Below are 18,251 nucleotides of genomic sequence, written 5' to 3'. Positions count from 1 at the left end.
TGTTGTCTGGCGCACTGACCTCTACCTCGCAGAGGCTGAGCGTCAACTCGCAAACACATCCTCCTACCTCCCCCTGGACCATGACCCCACCACTGAACATCAAGCCATTGTTTCCAGGACTGTTACTGACCTCATCTCCTCTGGAGATCTTCCTTCCACAGCTTCCAACCTCATAGTCTCCCAACCTCAGACGGCCCGCTTCTACCTCCTACCCAAAATCCACAAACAGGACTGTCCCGGCAGACCGATCGTGTCAGCCTGTTCCTGCCCCACGGAACTCATTTCTCGCTATCTTGACTCCATTCTCTCTCCCCTTGTCCGGTCCCTTCCCACTTATATCCGTGATTCCTCTGACACCCTACATCATATCAACAATTTCCAGTTCCCTGGCCCCAACTGCCTCCTCTTCACCATGGACGTCCAATCCCTCTACACCTCCATCCCCCACCGGGATGGTCTGGTGGCTCTCCGCTTCTTCCTCCAACAGAGGCCCGAACAATCCCCATCCACCACTACTCTCCTCCGTCTGGCTGAACTTGTTCTCACACTGAACAATTTCTCCTTTAACTCCTCTCACTTCCTCCAAATAAAAGGTGTGGCTATGGGCACCCGCATGGGCCCCAGTTATGCCTGTCTCTTTATGGGGTATGTGGAACATTCCTTGTTCCAGTCCTACTCAGGCCCCCTCCCACAACTCTTTCTCCGGTACATCGATGATTACTTCGGTGCTGCTTCATGCTCTTGTCTGGACTTGGAAAAATTTATTAATTTTGCTTCCAATCTCCACCCCTCCATCATTTTCACATGGTCCATCTCTGACACTTCCCTTCCCTTCCTTGACCTCTCTGTCTCAATTTCTGGTGATAGACTGTCCACCAATATTCATTACAAGCCTACCGACTCCCACAGCTACCTCGACTACAGCTCCTCACACCCCGCTTCCTGTAAGGACTCCATCCCATTCTCAGTTCCTTCGCCTCCGTCGCATCTGTTCTGATGATGCCACTTTCAAAAACGGTTCCTCTGACGTATCCTCCTTCTTCCTTAACCGAGGTTTTCCACCCACGGTGGTTGACAGGGCCTTCAACCGTGTCCGGCCCATCTCCCGCGCATCCGCCCTCACACCTTCCTCTCCCTCCCGGAAACATGATAGGGTCCCCCTTGTCCTCACTTATCACCCCATCAGCCTCCGCATTCAAAGGATCATCCTCTGCCATTTCCGCCAACTCCAAACACATCTTCCCTTCACCCCCCCGGCGGCATTCCGCAGGGATCGTTCCCTCTGGGACACCCTGGTCCACTCCTCCATCACCCCCTACACCTCAACCGTCTCCCACGGCACCTTCCCATGCAACCGCAGAAGGTGCAACACCTGCCCCTTTACTTCCCCTCTCCTCACTGTCCAAGGGCCCAAACACTCCTTTCAAGTGGAGCAGAATTGCACTTGCACTCCGCTTAATTTAGTCTACTGCATTCGTTGCTCCCAATGCGGTTTCCTCTACATTGGAGAGACCAAACACAGACTGGGTGACCGCTTTGCGGAACACCTTCGGTCTGTCTGCAAGCATGACCCAGACCTCCCTGTCGCTTGCCATTTCAACACTCCACCCTGCTCTCATGCCCACATGTCCGTCCTTAGCCTGCTACATTGTTCCAGTAAAGCTCAACGCAAACTGGAGGAACAGCATCTCATCTTCCGACTAGACACTTTACAGCCTTCCGGACTGAATATTGAGTTCAACAATTTTAGATCATGAACTCTCTCCTCCATCCCCACCCCCTTTCCGATCCCCCCATTTTTTAACAATAATTTCTATAGATTTTTCTTTTCCCACCTATTTCCATTATTTTTAAATGTATTTCCATCCATTGTTTTATCTCTACCTTTTAGCCTTTTACGATTTCTTCACCCCACCCCCACTAGGGCTATCTGTACCTTGCTTGTCCTGCTTTCTACCCTTAATTAGCACATTCCTTAGATAATATCACCACCTTCAACACCTCTTTGTCCTTTTGTCTGACATCTTTTGGTTATCTCCACCTATCACTGGCCCTCTATCCAGCTCTACCTGTCCCAACACCCACCCCTTAAACCAACTTATATTTCACCCCTTTTCTATTTTTACTTAGTTCTGTTGAAGAGTCATACGGACTCAAAACGTTAACTGTGTTCCTCTCTGCAGATGCTGCCAGACCTGCTGAATTTTTCCAGGTATTTTTATTTTTGTTTTGGATTTCTAGCATCCGCAGTTTTTTGCTTCTATCTGCTGCCCTTGTCCTTCTACATGGTAGAGGTCGTGGGTTTGGAAGGTGCTGTCTAAGAAGCCTTGGTGAATTCCTGCAGTGCATCTTGTAGATGGTACACACGCTGCTACTATGCGTTGGTGGTGGAGGGAGTGAATGTTTGTGGATGTGGTGCCAATCAAGCGGGGCTGCTTTGTCCTGGACGGTGTCAAGCTTCTTGAGTGCTGTGGGAGCTGCAGTCATCCAGGCAAGTGGAGAGTATTCCATCACACTCCTGACTTGTGCCTTGTAGATGGTGGATAGGCTTTGGGGAGTCAGGAGGTGAGTTACTCGTCACACGATTCCTAGCCTCTGACCTGCTCTTGTAGCCAGAGTATTTATATGGCTAGTCCAGTTCAGTTTCTGGTCAATGGATGTTGATAGTGGGGGATTCAGCAGAAAATAATGCCATTGAACATCAAGCGGCGATGGTTGGATTGTCTCTTGTTAGAGATGGTCATTGCCTGACACTTGTGTGGCACAAATGTTATTTGCCACCTGTTAGCCCAAGCCTGGATATTGTCCAGGTTTTGCTGCATTTGGACATGGACTGCTTCAGTATCTGAGGAGTCGCGAATGGTGCTGAACATTGTGCAATCATCAGCAAACATCCCCACTTCTGACCTTATGATGGAAGGAAGGTCATTGATCAAGCAGCTGAAGATGGTTGGGCCAAGGACACTACCCTGAGGAACTCCTGCAGTGATGTCCTGGAGCTGAGGTGACTGACCTCCAACAACCACAACCATCTTCCTTTGTGCTAGGTATGACTCCAACCAGCGGAAAGTTTTCCCCCTGATTCCCATTGACTCCAGTTTTGCTCGGGTTCCTTGATGCCACACTCGGTCAAATGCTGCCTTGATGTCAAGGGCAGTCACTCTCACCTTACCTCGGGAGTTCAGCTCTTTTGTCCATGTTTGAACCAAGGCTGTAATGAGGTCAGGAGCTGAGTGGCCCTGGCGGAACCCAAGCTGGGCATCAGTGAGCAGGTTATTGCTAAGCAAGTGCCACTTGATAGCACTGTTGATGACCCCTTCCATCATTTTACTGATGATCGAGAGTAGACTGATGGGGTGGTAATTGGCCGGGTTAGAATAGCCCTGCTTTTTGTGTACAGGGTTTTTGTCTACTAGTTACATCCTCAAATTTGTCAAACAGGATTTCCCCTTAATAAAACCATATTGACTTATTCTAATCATAAGATTCTTATGGGGTTTGACAGGGTCGATGCTGAGAGGTTGTTTCCCCTTGTGGGAGAGTCTAAGACCAGAGGGCATAATCTGAGTAAGGGGCCACCCATGTAAGATGGACGAGGAGGAACTTCTGAGGATAGTGAGTCTGTGGAGTTCTTTACCGCAGAGGGCTGTAGAGGCTGGGTCGTTAAGTATATTCAAGGCTGAGATAGACAGATCAAGGTTTATGGGGAAAAGACAGGAAAGTGGGATTGAGGATTATCAGATCAGCCATGATCTCATTGAATGGCCGAGCAGACTCGATGGGCTGAATGGCCAACTTCTGCTCCTACATCTTATGGTCTACTATACTTTTCTAAGTGCTTTAAGACTTCCTCAATTGATTCCAGCATTTTCTCAACAATTAATGATAGGCTAACTGGCCTGTAGTTCCCTGTTTTCTCCCCTTTCTTATTGGTGTTGTGATGATGTGTATATTTTTATGTTGTTTATGGTATGTATATATTCTGTGTGGGTAAGGGAAGCTGTGCCTGTGTGTGTCCAGGATTACTCAAAGGACAATTTTTTGGAGTCCAGTTGTCTGTGGAGTCTAAGGGATAAAAGAGTAAAGGTGTTATCTGTTTGCATTTGTAATGAGGCCTTATTGTGGGTTTGAATTTACAAGTAAACAGTAGATTTGAAATTTACATTTGGGGTTAAGTGTGGAAATTGATGTGCAGCTATTGCATTTCAAAAGGGGTTCAAAGGTCTCAAGGAACATTTGCACCTTCCAGGAAAATCGTGAGTAAACTGGGGCAGACATATTAAATTTTATTGAACCAAAATAGAGGTAACATAGGAACTTAAAAGGTTTTAATATTTGGGGCACCCAAGTTGAAAGGGATTTGTGAAGACAGTGGAGAACGAAGATGAAAGGGGGAGAAAAGTGTTTGAGTTACAGATTTTCAGCTGGTTCGAGTTGCTGTGGGGATGTCTCTCAAGGCCGGCTCTGTTGTTTCTCACTGTGAAAGATTTTTAACTGAAGAAAGCAGCCGAGTTTTAGGCTGGGAGAATATGTGTCTTGTTAAACAGTTCATTTGAACCTGCCTTTGGAAAACCACACCAGCGAGTTTTGGTTCTGGGAAGTCCTGGATTGTACTTCTGGTTACAGTGAAAGGCAATTTCTCGGTTTGGGTAATATTTCCTGCATTTACCGTTAAGAATCTATAAGGGCTGTTGCCAAAAAGATAATTTCATTGTGTACCTTTGGTAAAACATTGAAGTTATTTTGTAAGATCTTTTCTAACTGTATCTTTTATCTTGTCTAAGTTTTATCTTTTCTTTTAATAACTTTTTTTAAATTTGAAGAATGAAAAACTGTTTAACACTGAAGTCCTGTGCTTCTCTGTTCAGCAACTATCCCTCCGCTTTTCTACAATCCAAAAAAAAAACATTTCGATTAGGCGAGGCGGATTTCAATCTGATGGCTTGCTCAGCATTACCATCAGCTGCGGTCATTAACAGTGTAACATTTGCCAACTTCCAATCTGATGGGACTGTTACCAAATCAAAGTAATTTTAGAAAATCATAGCTGCAGAGATAGTGGATGTGCTGTAGGGTGTAGGCCATCAGGTCGCAGGATTTGTTAGATTTTGGTGTCCAGTTTCTCCAATATTTTTTCTCTGATATTAATTTCCTCACTCTTTTTAGCCTCTAGGTTATCGTCTATTTCTGGTATGAAACTTGTGTCTTCTACTGTGAAGACAGACAAAATATTTGTCAAATATCTCTGCCATTTCCTCATTCCCCATGATAATTCTTTCTGTCTCTGATTCCAAGGGACTCATGTTTACTTTAGCTACTCTCTTCCTTTTTATATATTTATAAAAGATCTTAAAATCTGTTTTTATATTTCTGGCTAATTGATTCTATTTTTTCCCTTTTTAACAACTTTTTGGTAGCCCTGGTTTCCAAAACACTCCCAATCCTCAGACTTATTACTGGTTTTTTTTCGCAAAATTGTAAGCCTCTTCTTTCGATCTAATACTATCCCTAACTCCCTGATTGAGCCACAGATGGGTCGGTCTTGCTGAGTTTTTGTTATTCCATGGAATGTTTTTATGTTGGACATTTTGAATTGTTTCTTTAAATGTTCCCCATTACCTTTCAGTCTATTTACCCAATTAACCATAGCCAGTTCTCCCTTCATACCTATGTAATTGGCTTTAAGATTCTTGTTTGCGATTGGACTATGTCACTTTCAAATTTAACATGGAATTCAAAAGTATTATGATCACTATTTCCCAGAGGATCTTTTACTGCAACATTACTAATTAACCCTGCTTCATTGCACAATACTAGATCTAAGATAGCTATATTCCTTGTCGGTTCCACAACATATTGTTCTGAAAAACTGTCATAAGACCACTCTTGCCTCTTTGGTTGTCTCAAAATAAAGCCCCCAATATTTTTTACATTTCCTTTGTTACAAGCTCCAACAATTTCTTGTTTAATGTTCTGCCCAACAGTATAACTACTGTTAAGGGGCCTATAAACTCCTCCCACCAGTGTTTTCTGACTCTTGCTAATCCTAACTTACACCCATACTGATTCTACTTCATGATCTTCTGAGGCCAGATCCCTTCTCTCTCTCTCAAGTCCTTGTCATCTCTTACAATCAGAGCTACCCCCCCTCTTTTGCCATTCTGTCTGTCTTTCTGAAATATTGTGTACCCTGGAATATTTATTTCTTAACCCTGATCACCTTGCCATGTTTCTATCATGGCGATTAGATCCAAATCATTTACCTCTACTTATGCCACTAGTTCGTCCAACTTATTGCAGATGCTTTGTGCATTCAGATAAAGAACGTTTAATTTCATTTTTTTTTTACTTCTATTCCCTGCTATGACTTTATTTGCTGATGTACACTTTTGGCAAACTCTCTGTCCCTTCCTGTCCCATTCTGCTTGGTCTTTGCCCACATCACTATATTGTTCTGATGCCCTGACCCCTCTTCATGGGTTTCGAAAAATCTCCCTTCATCCAAACCCTCCCACCCCACTGCCCACATTAGGCTAAAGACCTGTGCACAGCCATAATTATACGATTGGCCAGGACACTGGTCCCAGCCCGGTTCAAGTGGAACCCATCCCATCAGAATAGCTCGCTCTTCCCCGAGTACTGATGCCAGTGCCCCATGAATTGAAACCACTTATTCTCTCACCACTCTCTGAGCCGCGTGTTTAATTCTCCAACCTGCTTGACGCTTTGCCAGTTGGCGTGTGGCTCAGGTAACAATCCAGAGATTACTACCTTTGGTGTTTTGCGTTTTAATTTGGATCCTAACTCCTCAAATTCTCTTAGCAGATCATTCCTGTACTACCTAGGTCGCTGGTTCCAACATGGACCATGACAAGTGGAACTTCCCCCTCCCATTCCAAATTCCTCTCCAGTCGTGAGGTGTCCTGGCTCCGAGCAGGCAATACAACCTTCGGAGCCTCTCAGTCATGGCTGCAGAGAACAGTATCTACCCCCCTGATTAGACCGTCTCCCATCACTACCACATTCCTCTTCACTCCTCCCACTTGAATGGCATCCTTCACCATAGTGCCATGGCCACTCCACTCATCCACCTTGCAGTCCTTCTCCTCATCCACACAGGTAGCAAGCACTTCACACCTGCTGGACAAAGTCAGAGGCTCCTCCATCATTAATGCTAATTTCCCTTACCAGCCTGACTTGCAATTCCTGACCACTGACCAACTCTATGGTTCTGCCTAACCTAAGGGGAGTGACTGCCTCCTAGGACAAAGGGTCCAGGTAATTCTCCCCCTCCCTGATGCCCCATAATGTCCACAACTCAGACTCCAGCTCAGCAACTGGGAGCCAAAGTTGCCTAAGCTGCAGACTCTTTCTGCAGATATGGTTGCCTGGGATTGCAGTGCATTCCAGATGGCCACATGCTGTAGACACACCACCAGGCCTGCCATTCCTGTCCAAACTTCGTTAATTTACACAGCAAGCTGCACTCTCCTAGCTTGGAGACCAGCTCCTGGAGACTGAAGAAAGGAGAGGAAGGAGCAGCTCTATCCTCTGCTCATCTCAATTCCCACCTGACCCAAATTCCCAACTACACACTCTACCTCTCACTCTGGCGTAGACTCCTCTCCATCCACCCCCTTACTCAGAGCAGTTTGAAAAATCTGCCTGCTTTTACAGAGCTTCTGATGAGTCACTAGCTAGTTTCACTTCTTGCTACAGTAATTAACAGCAACTGAAACCAACTACTTTCAAGTGATTGACAGCCAACTGCCATTCCCTGTTTGACAAGGGCTATTTAACATAGTTGTTGGTTGAAAGTTCTATGTCAGAGCATGACTCTTAATCTAACTTCAAACCTGAGAAAAAAACTTACCAGAATTTACCACATGAACCAAATTCCCAACAACACACTACACAGAGTGAGACGTAGACAGTCTCCTTTCCGTGCATCCCCTTACTCCATACCTGTCCTGGGAGTGTTTGATGGGGATAGTGTAGAGGGAGCTTTACTCTGTATCTAACCCCGTGCTGTACCTGTCCTGGGAGTGTTTGATGGGGACAGTGTAGAGGGAGCTTTACTCTGTATCTAACCCCGTGCTGTACCTGTCCTGGGAGTGTTTGATGGGGACAGTGTAGAGGGAGCTTTACTCTGTATCTAACCCCGTGCTGTACCTGTCCTGGGAGTGTTTGATGGGGATAGTGTAGAGGGAGCTTTACTCTGTATCTAACCCCGTGCTGTACCTGTCCTGGGAGTGATTGATGGGGCAGTGTAGAGGGAGCTTTACTCTGTATCTAACCCCGTGCTGTACCTGTCCTGGGAGTGTTTGATGGGGACAGTGTAGAGGGAGCTTTACTCTGTATCTAACCCCGTGCTGTACCTGTCCTGGGAGTGTTTGATGGGGACAGTGTAGAGGGAGCTTTACTCTGTATCTAACTCCATACTGTACCAAAGATAGAAACAGAAAATTCTGGAAATACTCAGCAGGTCTGGCAGTATCTGTGGAGAGAGAACAGAGTTAACGTTGAATCTGTACGATTCTTCTACAGTCAATGAAGGACTTTTTGAAGTGTAATTGCTGTTGTAATGTAGAAAACATGACAAGCAATTTACTCACAGCAAGCTCCCAAAAACAGCAAGATGATAATGACCAGATGACCTGTCTCTGGTGTTGTTTGAGAGATCAATGTTTGCTAGGATGCTGGGGAGGTTGCCCCACTTTTTGAAATAGTGCCGTGGTATTTTCACATACAGCTGAATGTGCAGAGTGGGCCTCAGTTTAATGTTTCATCCACTGGCCCCACGTGTCCAAGTGATGGTTTAGAATTGAACCATTTAACAAACTCTGTTACCTCAATTGCCTCCTTCTCAGTGTTCATCTTCCTTCCTGCAAGAATTCTGAAAAAGAAAAGGTCAAAGTGCAGTCAATCTTAATCACAAACTTCACCTAAAAACCTGGCAAATACCATCAGATATTTCATCAGGTCTGCCCACCCACACAATCCAAACTGACAGGAGTTGAGCTTCCACACAAACTCCATCTCTCTTCTCTATATCTGTTGGCCACTGATTCTCTCTCTTCACTTCCCTTCCTTGTCCCCTCCCCATCTCTCTCACTCATTCTTCAGTTTCACTCTCTCTGTCTCACTGAGCTTTCAACGTAATGGTATTTTCAACTTCCTCCCTCATACTGCATCCGAAATCAACTCTCATATTTCCAACCCTTCAACATGAGCAAAAGAATTTATATCCAACAAGGTCACCTGTTCTGACCACTTAGTGATAAGGAAGATATTGGAGGAATCTGTGCGTTATTTTTCTAACCTTGCCCGAAAAATTTCTGTATCGCATTCCTCAAAGTGCACAGAGTTAGTGGAATGACTATCAGCTGCTGCTCCATATAGAACTGTTGCAGACCCAGACAGCAAGGATTTTTGCCTGGACCCTTCAATCATTGCTCTGGTTTGGGAGATGTTGTGACAAACAGTTGACAAGAATAACTGTGTTAAGCAGTAGGGCACCCTCTCACTGTGCCTTTTGAGATTTTAAAGTGGAGACAAGCCGCTCAGCTCAATCACTGACCTGGAGATTTTGAGGGGCCACTCCCACCAGCACCAGCTCCTTCAGCAGAAGAGACAGAGGGGCAGCCATCAGGAGATCAGCATCTAGTCTCACATACCAGGCAGCATGCTCCTGTCCTGTGGGGCTTATTCCCATGTGGTGGGGGGGGAAGCAGTGGGCAGGGGAGGGAAAGAGGGGGAGAAATCAGCAATCATCAGGCAGTGACACTTACTCTGCCTCATACTGGTTTGGAGTGATGATGTCAGCGAGGGGGACCACTTTCTCTTTGTAAACTGGAAGAAGATTTTCTGGAACATACTAGAAAGAGAAGACGACATTCAGCAAAATAATATTTCCTGGGCGCACACAGAGCCAGAGAGAGACACACCCTCAGATGTCCCAAAGTGCACCCAGAACACTCACCATGTATCCATCTCCATTCCTCTTATCACCCATCACTGGGTCACAAACTGGAAGAGAAATAAGTGAATAATCAGCTTTTGTTTACATTAAAAGCCTCTGCTTCCCACATGCTCACCCCCATTGTGCCCCTCAGACCCTGTTCCCATATCAGCTGCACCTACCAGTGTGCCCCTCAGACTCACCTTGGACCCCTTACTATACAAGCCCATGAAGTGACACTAAAACCTTATAAATTGCAGGTTAGGCATCAGCAGGAGGATTGTGTTCAATTCTGTGCCCCACACTTTAGGAAGAAGGTCCAGGCCTTAGAGAGGGTGCAGAGGAGATTTACCAGAACGGTCCCAGGCACGAGGGAGTTCAGTTGAGTTATGTGGAGAAGCTGGGATGGTTCTCCTTTATAACAGATAGGGACAGAAACTAAATCAGAAAAAAGAACTGCAGAAGGAGGAGACATGGGGAATTATTTTTTCTACAGTGATTAGTAGTGATCTGGAACTTGTGCTCGAAAGGGCAATGGAAAAATATTCAACAGTAGCTTTCAAAAGGGAATTGGAGAAACATTTGCAGGAGAAACATTTGCAGGAGAAATATTTGCAGGGCTATGGGGAAAGAGCAGGGGGAATGAGATTAATTGATAGCTCACTAATACAATCAGGGGGAATGGGATTAATTGATAGCTCACTAATACATTCAGGGGGAATGGGATTAATTGATAGCTCACTAATACATTCAGGGGGAATGGGATTAATTGATAGCTCACTAATACATTCAGGGGGAATGGGATTAATTGATAGCTCACTAATACAATTAGCACCGGCACAATAGGCCAAATGGCCACCTTTTGTGCTGTCTCATTGTAGGACTTGCTGACCCTAACCCAAATTTAGGTTTAAGCCGTCTCTCCCCAGTTTATTACTTACAGTACAATCTGAATATGAGGGGGACTTCACAGCCCTGAATCCACCCCTCAAATGGTGCAAACTATTCATGAGCTAATTAACAGAAGGGATCCCCTCTCAGACAGAAACAGTTCAAATCAGCAACTTAACCTACAAAACAAAGATACCTGGGACTAATCTCGAGCTGTAATCTCAAATGTCAGCTCATGCAACATCAGAGCAGGAGAGTAAAGGTCAGGACGTTTAATTATCAACAAGGAGACTCCCAAGATTAGATGAGAACTTCAAAGTAAGTCAATGATCCATGTTACTCACCCCCACCAATCAGCAGTTCAAGGACAGACTCACCATAAACCAGCTTGGGGTTCTGTCTCCTCAGCTCCTGAATAATTTCCATCACCTTATCCAGAAATGAAGTGTCTCTGGTGTAACCTTATAAACAGACAGGGTGTGTCACTCACTGTGCAAAGCAATCTGAGAGCTGGGAGTCTCACATCCCATTGCCCACCTTCACAATTTGCCTCCTACAGATATGAACTCACCCCAGAAGGTCAGACAGGGGAAACTCTTTTCGAGTTACCAACAGTCACAGATTGCAACTTCTTTCGAGTACAATCACAGTTCTTGGTTTTCCAGGAGTGGGACATGAACCCACAACCCTCTGATTCAAAGGCGAGGGTGCTATAAAGCGCACATCCTCCCAGGGTGCCCCTTTCAAACAGCTCATTGGCCTATTTACGTGCAATAAATAAAACTCCCTCTCTGGTGTCCCATTGAATACTCCCAGGACAGGCACAGCACGGGGTTAGATACAGAGTAAAGCTCCCTCCACACTGTCCCCATCAAACACTCCCAGGACAGGTACAGCACAGGGTTAGATACAGAGTAAAGCTCCCTCTACACTGTCCCCATCAAACACTCCCAGGACAGGTACAGCACGGGGTTAGATACAGAGTAAAGCTCCCTCTACACTGTCCCCATCAAACACTCCCAGGACAGGTACAGCACGGGGTTAGATACAGAGTAAAGCTCCCTCTACAATGTCCTCATCAAACACTCCCAGGACAGGTACAGCACGGGGTTAGATACAGAGTAAAGCTCCCTCTACAATGTCCTCATCAAACACTCCCAGGACAGGTACAGCACGGGGTTAGATACAGAGTAAAGCTCACTCTACAACACTCCCAGGACAGGTACAGCACGGGGTTAGACACAGAGTAAAGCTCACTCTACAATGTCCCCATCAAACACTCCCAGGACAGGTACAGCACGGGGTTAGATACAGAGTAAAGCTCACTCTACAATGTCCCCATCAAACACTCCCAGGACAGGTACAGCACGGGGTTAGATACAGAGTAAAGCTCACTCTACAATGTCCCCATCAAACACTCCCAGGACAGGTACAGCACGGGGTTAGATACAGAGTAAAGCTCCCTCTACACTGTCCCCATTAAACACTCCCAGGACAGGTACAGCACGGGGTTAGATACAGAGTAAAGCTCACTCTACAATGTCCCCATCAAACACTCCCAGGACAGGTACAGCACGGGGTTAGATACAGAGTAAAGCTCCATCTACACTGTCCCCATCAAACACTCCCAGGACAGGTACAGCACGGGGTTAGATACAGAGTAAAGCTCACTCTACACTGCCTGTCAATCAGTTGCATCAACACTTGCCCTCAGGGTGCAATCAATCCCTGCAATCAGTGCCTACCTGTCAGTACGTAATCGTAGCGAGTCACATCATTCAGTTTGAGTCCTTCATATAGTGTCTGGAGCTCCTCTGCTGTCATGGTTTGTCCCTTCCAGTGCTCATATCCTGAATCACAAACACAGGAGATAGTGAATTGGGAGGGAGACAGTGATCACTGTTTCAGTGGGGGTTGAGGAGTGCAACAATTTACTTTCTGTTCTAAAAGAAATGACTTTTTCCGGTTTCTGTCCTTGTTGTTGTTCCAAATTTGTGGGTTTTGTGACGCACCAACAGCAGTGTCCAGCCATGGTGTAATGGGAGCCAATTGTCTCGAGGTCCTGGGTCTGTGTTTCCAGGATCCTGAGGGGAGATCAATGGCTATTTCTAAAGCTGTACTCTACTTTAGTTGGTGGGGGTGTTTGTACTTGTCTTTTGTTATGTCGATGATATCAGGACCATGCAAGTCCCATCAGAGTAAGAAGTGGGTGTACAGATAAAGGAAACAGGCAAAGGGAGCAGAGTAGCTCACACACGCATTTCAGGCCCCACTCAGCTCTGCCAAAGAGCCAGCACAGATATGGACTGAATGGCCTCCTTTTTTTGCCTTATTCTTTTACGGGATGTGGGTGTCACTGGCAAGGCCAGCATGTTGCCCACCCCTAATTGCCCTTGAACTGAGTGGCTTGCTGGGCCATTTCAGAGGGCATTTAAGAATCAACCACATTGCTGTGGGTCTGGAGTCACATGTAGGCCAGACCAGGTAAGGACAGCAGATTTCCTTCCCTAAAGGACATTAGTGAACCAGATGGGTTTTTACAACAATTAATGATGGTTTCATGGTCACCATTACTGAGACTCGCTTTTCATTTCCAGATTTCTATCCATTGAAATTTTTCTTTTGAAATTCCACCAGCTGCAGTGGTCCATCATTGTGACTCGGACATTCATTTCACCAGACGCTCCTTCATCCTCGCCAGAAGCTCCTTCACTGGATAGACTGACTGTTCAAGAATACAGGAAAACATAGGACAAACAATGCCAGCACATGTGCACACACGCACCCCATGGCGCGCACACAATCGGTTTAAGTTATGTTCTTTGTACGCAATAGTTAATGTACAGATTAGAAGATGTTTGCAAAGTTCAGGGGGCAGCCAGAGCCTATGAAAAGCTCTGTAAAGAGTGTTGATATGAAGGTTAAATAGAGGTTACAGATATTCTGACACTTCCTGTTAGGAGCAGATAACTGCATGAAACTTGCTGCAAGTGTACACAGATTTGTACAGACAGGCAAGGTGTGCACTACAAACTGCTGAAGCTTCCTTATAACATTATCTGATATGTTGAGATTGGAGGGGATCATGTTATCATAAACTAGCTCTAAAGTTTGCACCAACAGATAGGAAGGCCTTTGTTTCTTTACAGGACCCTATGTGACACAGAATATGAGAGTCTCTACAAGCAGGCAAGCGAGGAAACTGAGCAAGGAGCAAGTTATAAATTAATAGCAGCTTTCCCATGCTGTAACTCATTGCAATACTGCTGTTAAGTAAGCACTGGGTGAATTATAAAGAGGCCAACTAAGACATTGAGAGAATGTGGCAGCTGTAACCAATACTGTTTCTGTACAGTCAAGAGGCCATTTGTGCTATTCAACTCCAGAGAAAATGGGACCCAGGAGTTGGGAACCAGCAATGTGCAACAGCTGGCATGAGACAGACAGGAATTAATACCAAGGGTCACCTAGAGTCTCAGTTAGGGTCATGGTTCCATCTAATGTGGGGCTGAGCAACTCAGCCAGTAAGGAACAGATTCCAGTTCCAACCCAGACATTGTGCTGATGTGAGCTGGAGCTCCTGACAATAGTGAGAGTCAGTGTGTGTGGGACCCGTACCCCAGTGAGAGTCAGTGTGTGTGTGGGACCCGTACCCCAGTGAGAGTCAGTTTGTGTGGGACCCGTACCCCAGTGAGAGTCAGTGTGCGTGGGACCCGTACCCCAGTGAGAGTCAGTGTGTGTGGGACCCGTACCCCAGTGAGAGTCAGTGTGTGTGGAACCCGTATCCCAGTGAGAGTCAGTGTGTGTGGGACCCGTACCCCAGTGAGAGTCAGTGTGTGTGGGACGCGTACCCCAGTGAGAGTCAGTGTGTGTGGGACCCGTACCCCAGTGAGAGTCAGTGTGTGTGGGACCTGTACCCCAGTGAGAGTCAGTTTGTGTGGGACCCGTACCCCAGTGAGAGTCAGTGCGTGTGGGACGCGTATCCCAGTGAGAGTCAGTGTGTGTGTGGGACCCGTACCACAGTGAGAGTCAGTGTGTGTGGGACGCGTATCCCAGTGAGAGTCAGTGTGTGTGGGACGCGTACCCCAGTGAGAGTCAGTGTGTGTGGGACGCGTACCCCAGTGAGAGTCAGTGTGTGTGGGACGCGTACCTCAGTGAGAGTCTGTGTGTGTGGGACCCGTACCCCAGTGAGAGTCAGTGTGTGTATGTGGGACCCATGTTTGTAAGAGTTATCCAATTAATTGCACTCCCCCAGATGTAACAGCAACAGCGATATTAACACTATGGAAATGTACAGTTTGGCTGTAGGTATCCAAATCTTACCTGTATGATTGGAGAACTGAACAGAGTTCACTAAATCCACCTCAAATCCCAACACCTGTTGGAGCAAAACACAGTCATTAAGCTACGGGAGGATGGAGTGAACCAGGGGCGACCGCCAGGGGTGACTCTGGGTTTGGATTGAGAGATTCTGGGTGCTGGGGGTCTTTGAGTGTTTGGGTTTGGGGTTTGATTGAGGTTTTGAGGAGTTCCGGTTTGAATTCTTTTTGGCGGGGGGGGGGGGGGGGGGGGGGGTGTTTTGGGTTTGTGGGGGGCTGGGTTTATTGGGTTTTTTTTAGGGGGTTCAGGGTTTTTTGGGAGGGGGTTTGGGTTTGGGATTTTTTGGGGTGTTTTGGGGGTTTGGGCTGGGATTGTGGGAGTTCGGGTTTGGTGTGTTTGCGAGATTCGGGTTTGGGTTTGCAGGGGGTTGGAGGTTTTGGGTGTTTTTGAGGGGGTTGGGCTGGTTTTTTGTGGGGTTGGGGGTTTTTTATTGGGGGGTTGGGGTTTTTTGGGTGTGTTTTTTGTGGGGTTGGGGTTTTTGAGGGTTCGAGTTATTTCGGGGTGTTTTTTGAGGAATTGGGATTTTGAGGGGGTTGGGTTTAGATTTGTTTGGGGTTTGGGTTGGGTGTTAGGGGAGTTTTGGGTTTTCTGGGAGGTTTAGGTTGGGGTTTGGGTTAGGTTTTTTGGGGGCTCGGGTTGTGATTTTTGGGGGGGTCAGGGTTTTGGGGATTCAGGTCGGAATTTTGGGGGTGCGGGCTTGGGGTTTTGTAAATTGGGTTTTTGGGGGTTTGGGTTGGGTTTTTGGGTTTTCTGGGGGGGTTCAGGTTGGGCTTTTTGTGGGGGTTGGGGTGGTTTTTGCAGGGTTTGGGTGTGTTTTATTGGGGGTTGGGGTTTTTGGGGGGGATTGGGGTTTTTTTGGGTGGGGAGATTGGGGTTTTTTGGGGGGATTGGGGTTTTTTGGGTGGGTTTTTGGGGGCGTTTTATTGGGGGGGGTTTGGGTTTTTGAGGATTCAAGTTTTTTGGGAGTGTTTTGTTGGGGGGTTGGGGTTTGGGAGGATTTTGGGGGGTTTGGATTTTTAGGTGTTTGGGGTTTTTTAGGGGGTTCAGGTTTACGGTTTATTGGGGGTTCGGGTTTGGAGGTTTGGGGATTTTTTCGGGGGATTGGGTTTTCTGGGGGGTTCGGTTTTGGGTTTTCTATGGGGGTCGGGTTTGGTGTTGGGTGTTTTGGGGGTTCGGGTTGGGGATTTTTAGGGGGTTGGAGCTTTTGGTGTGTTTTTGGGGGGTTGGGGTGGTTTTTTGAGGGTGTGGGGCTTTGGGGAGATTGGGGGTGTTTTATTTGGGGGTTGGGGATTTTTTGGATGGACTTTTTGGGGGTTGGGGGTGTTTTATTGGGGGGTTTGGCGTTTTTGGGAGATTTTCTTGGATGTTGGGGTTTTGAGGTTTGGGTTTATGGCTATTTGGGGTTGTTTGAGGGGGTTTGGGTTTGGAGTTTTGGGGATATTTTGGGGGGTTGGGTTGGGATTTTTGGGTTGGAGAGTTGGGGTTTTTGGGGTTCGGGTTGGTTGTTTATTTTGGGTGTTGGTTTTTGCAGGTTTTTTGGGGGTTGGTTAGGATTCGGGGTTTGCAGGTTCAGGTTGGGGTTTTGGGGGCTCGGTTGGGGTTTTGGGGCTGGGTTGGGTTTTGGGTTTTGGGTGTTTTGTGGGTTTTTGGGTTCTGTTTGGGGTTTTGGTTTTGGGTTTGGTTTGGCTTTGATTTTGGGGGGTTTGGTTGGTTGGGGTTTTGGGGGTGTGGGTTGGGGTTTCAGGTTTTTGCGGGTTTCGGTTGGGTTTTTGGGGGGTTGCGGATTTTGGGGGGTTTGGGTTGGGGAAGTTTTGCATGTTTTTTGGGTTCGGTTTGGGATTTTTGGGTGTTTTGGATTGGGGTTTTGCTGCTTTGGGGGTTCGGGTTGGGGCTTTACGGATTTTGGGGGTTCTGGTTGGGATTTGAGGGGGGTTTGTTTGGGGTTTTGTGGCTTTTGGGGTTTGGATTGGGGTTTTGGGGGGTTCGGGTTGGGGTTTCATGGTTTTGGGGTTTTCGGGGTTCAGGTTGGGGTTTTGGGGTTCAGTTTGGGGGTTTCGGGTTTGCTGTTTTTTGGGGGGTTCGGATTTGGATTTTGGGGGATTTTTGGGGGATTGGGTGTTATGCAGTGTTCGGTTTTGGGTTTTCTATGGGGTTATCTGGGAGGGTCGGGTTTGGGGTTTTGGGTTGGGTGTTTTGGGGGGGTTCGGAGTTTTTTGGGGTGTTTCTGGGGGGATTGGGGGTGTTTTATTGGGGGATTTTTTGGGTGTTTGGGAGTGTCTTATTGGGGGGGTTGGGGTTTTTTGGGAGTTTTTTTGGGGGGTTAGGTTGGGATTTTTGGGTTGGAGCATTGGGTTTTGGGGGGTTCGAGTTGGGCTTTTGTGGCTTCTGGGGTTCAGGTTGGGGGTTTTTGGGGGCCTCGGGATTTTTGGGGGGGCTTGGTTTGGGATTGGGGGGGGGGGGTTGGGGGCTTTGTCGATTTTGGGGGTTCGGGTTGGGGGAGTTTTGCGGGTTTTTTTGGGTTGGGGTTGGGATTTGGGGGGGTTCGTGTTTCCCGGGTTTTACGGGTCCCCCCCCCCCCCCCCCCCCCGGTCACTAACCTGCAGCGGGAAAGCGGCCGATTTGTTTCCCACGAAGCCGCGGACGACGTGACTCTGGATGGACAGAACTCGGCACTCGGGCTCCGGCAGCATCGCGGCCAAAGGCCGGGCCCGGACCCGGGGATCGGGGATCGGGCTGGGGGGGCGGTTGTCTCCGGCCTCCCGGGGCCGGGCTCTCGGTGTCTGCGCCCGGCCTTCGGGGCTCCCGTGTCCCGCGTGAGCCCGGGGCTCCGAACCGGGACCGGTGTGTGCAGCCCGAGGCCGGGGAGCTGGGCCAAATGGAGCCCGGGCTGGGGCTGGGCCCTCGGGCTCGGGCTGTGACTGCGACCCCGATTGCGACCCCGATTCCGATTCCGATTCCGCTCCCTCTCCCGCTGCCGTTCGCCCTCAGCCGGCACCGGGGCTCAGGCGCGGGCCGGCCA

General features: G+C 47.5%; 1 protein-coding gene across 3 annotated transcripts in view; it reads right to left on the bottom strand.

Moving 5' to 3' along the window:
- Positions 1-17,959, bottom strand: part of LOC144676645 (pyridoxal kinase-like) — a 48,788-nt gene extending 30,829 nt beyond the window's left edge. For 2 of the 3 annotated variants that reach the window (XR_013575387.1, XM_078537016.1), the window contains exons 1-7: positions 17,830-17,959; positions 15,176-15,230; positions 12,598-12,702; positions 11,230-11,313; positions 9,983-10,029; positions 9,792-9,877; positions 8,851-8,896 (exon numbers count right to left, since the gene is read on the bottom strand). Coding sequence is in view for 2 of the 3 variants with exons in the window: in XM_078537016.1 (XP_078393142.1) it covers positions 8,851-8,896; positions 9,792-9,877; positions 9,983-10,029; positions 11,230-11,313; positions 12,598-12,702; positions 15,176-15,230; positions 17,830-17,922 (516 nt within the window). In the remaining variant the exon portion in view is untranslated. The remainder of the gene's footprint in view (positions 1-8,850; positions 8,897-9,791; positions 9,878-9,982; positions 10,030-11,229; positions 11,314-12,597; positions 12,703-15,175; positions 15,231-17,829) is intronic. The other variant, XM_078537017.1, reaches the window with a different exon arrangement.
- Positions 17,960-18,251: the final 292 nt, after the last annotated feature.

Source organism: Cetorhinus maximus, unplaced genomic scaffold (assembly GCF_964194155.1).
Source record: "Cetorhinus maximus unplaced genomic scaffold, sCetMax3.hap1.1 HAP1_SCAFFOLD_1777, whole genome shotgun sequence".
Lineage (NCBI taxonomy): Eukaryota > Metazoa > Chordata > Chondrichthyes > Lamniformes > Cetorhinidae > Cetorhinus > Cetorhinus maximus.
The sequence above is the reverse complement of the archived record's forward strand: the minus strand, read 5'-3'. Positions and strand labels throughout refer to the sequence as shown.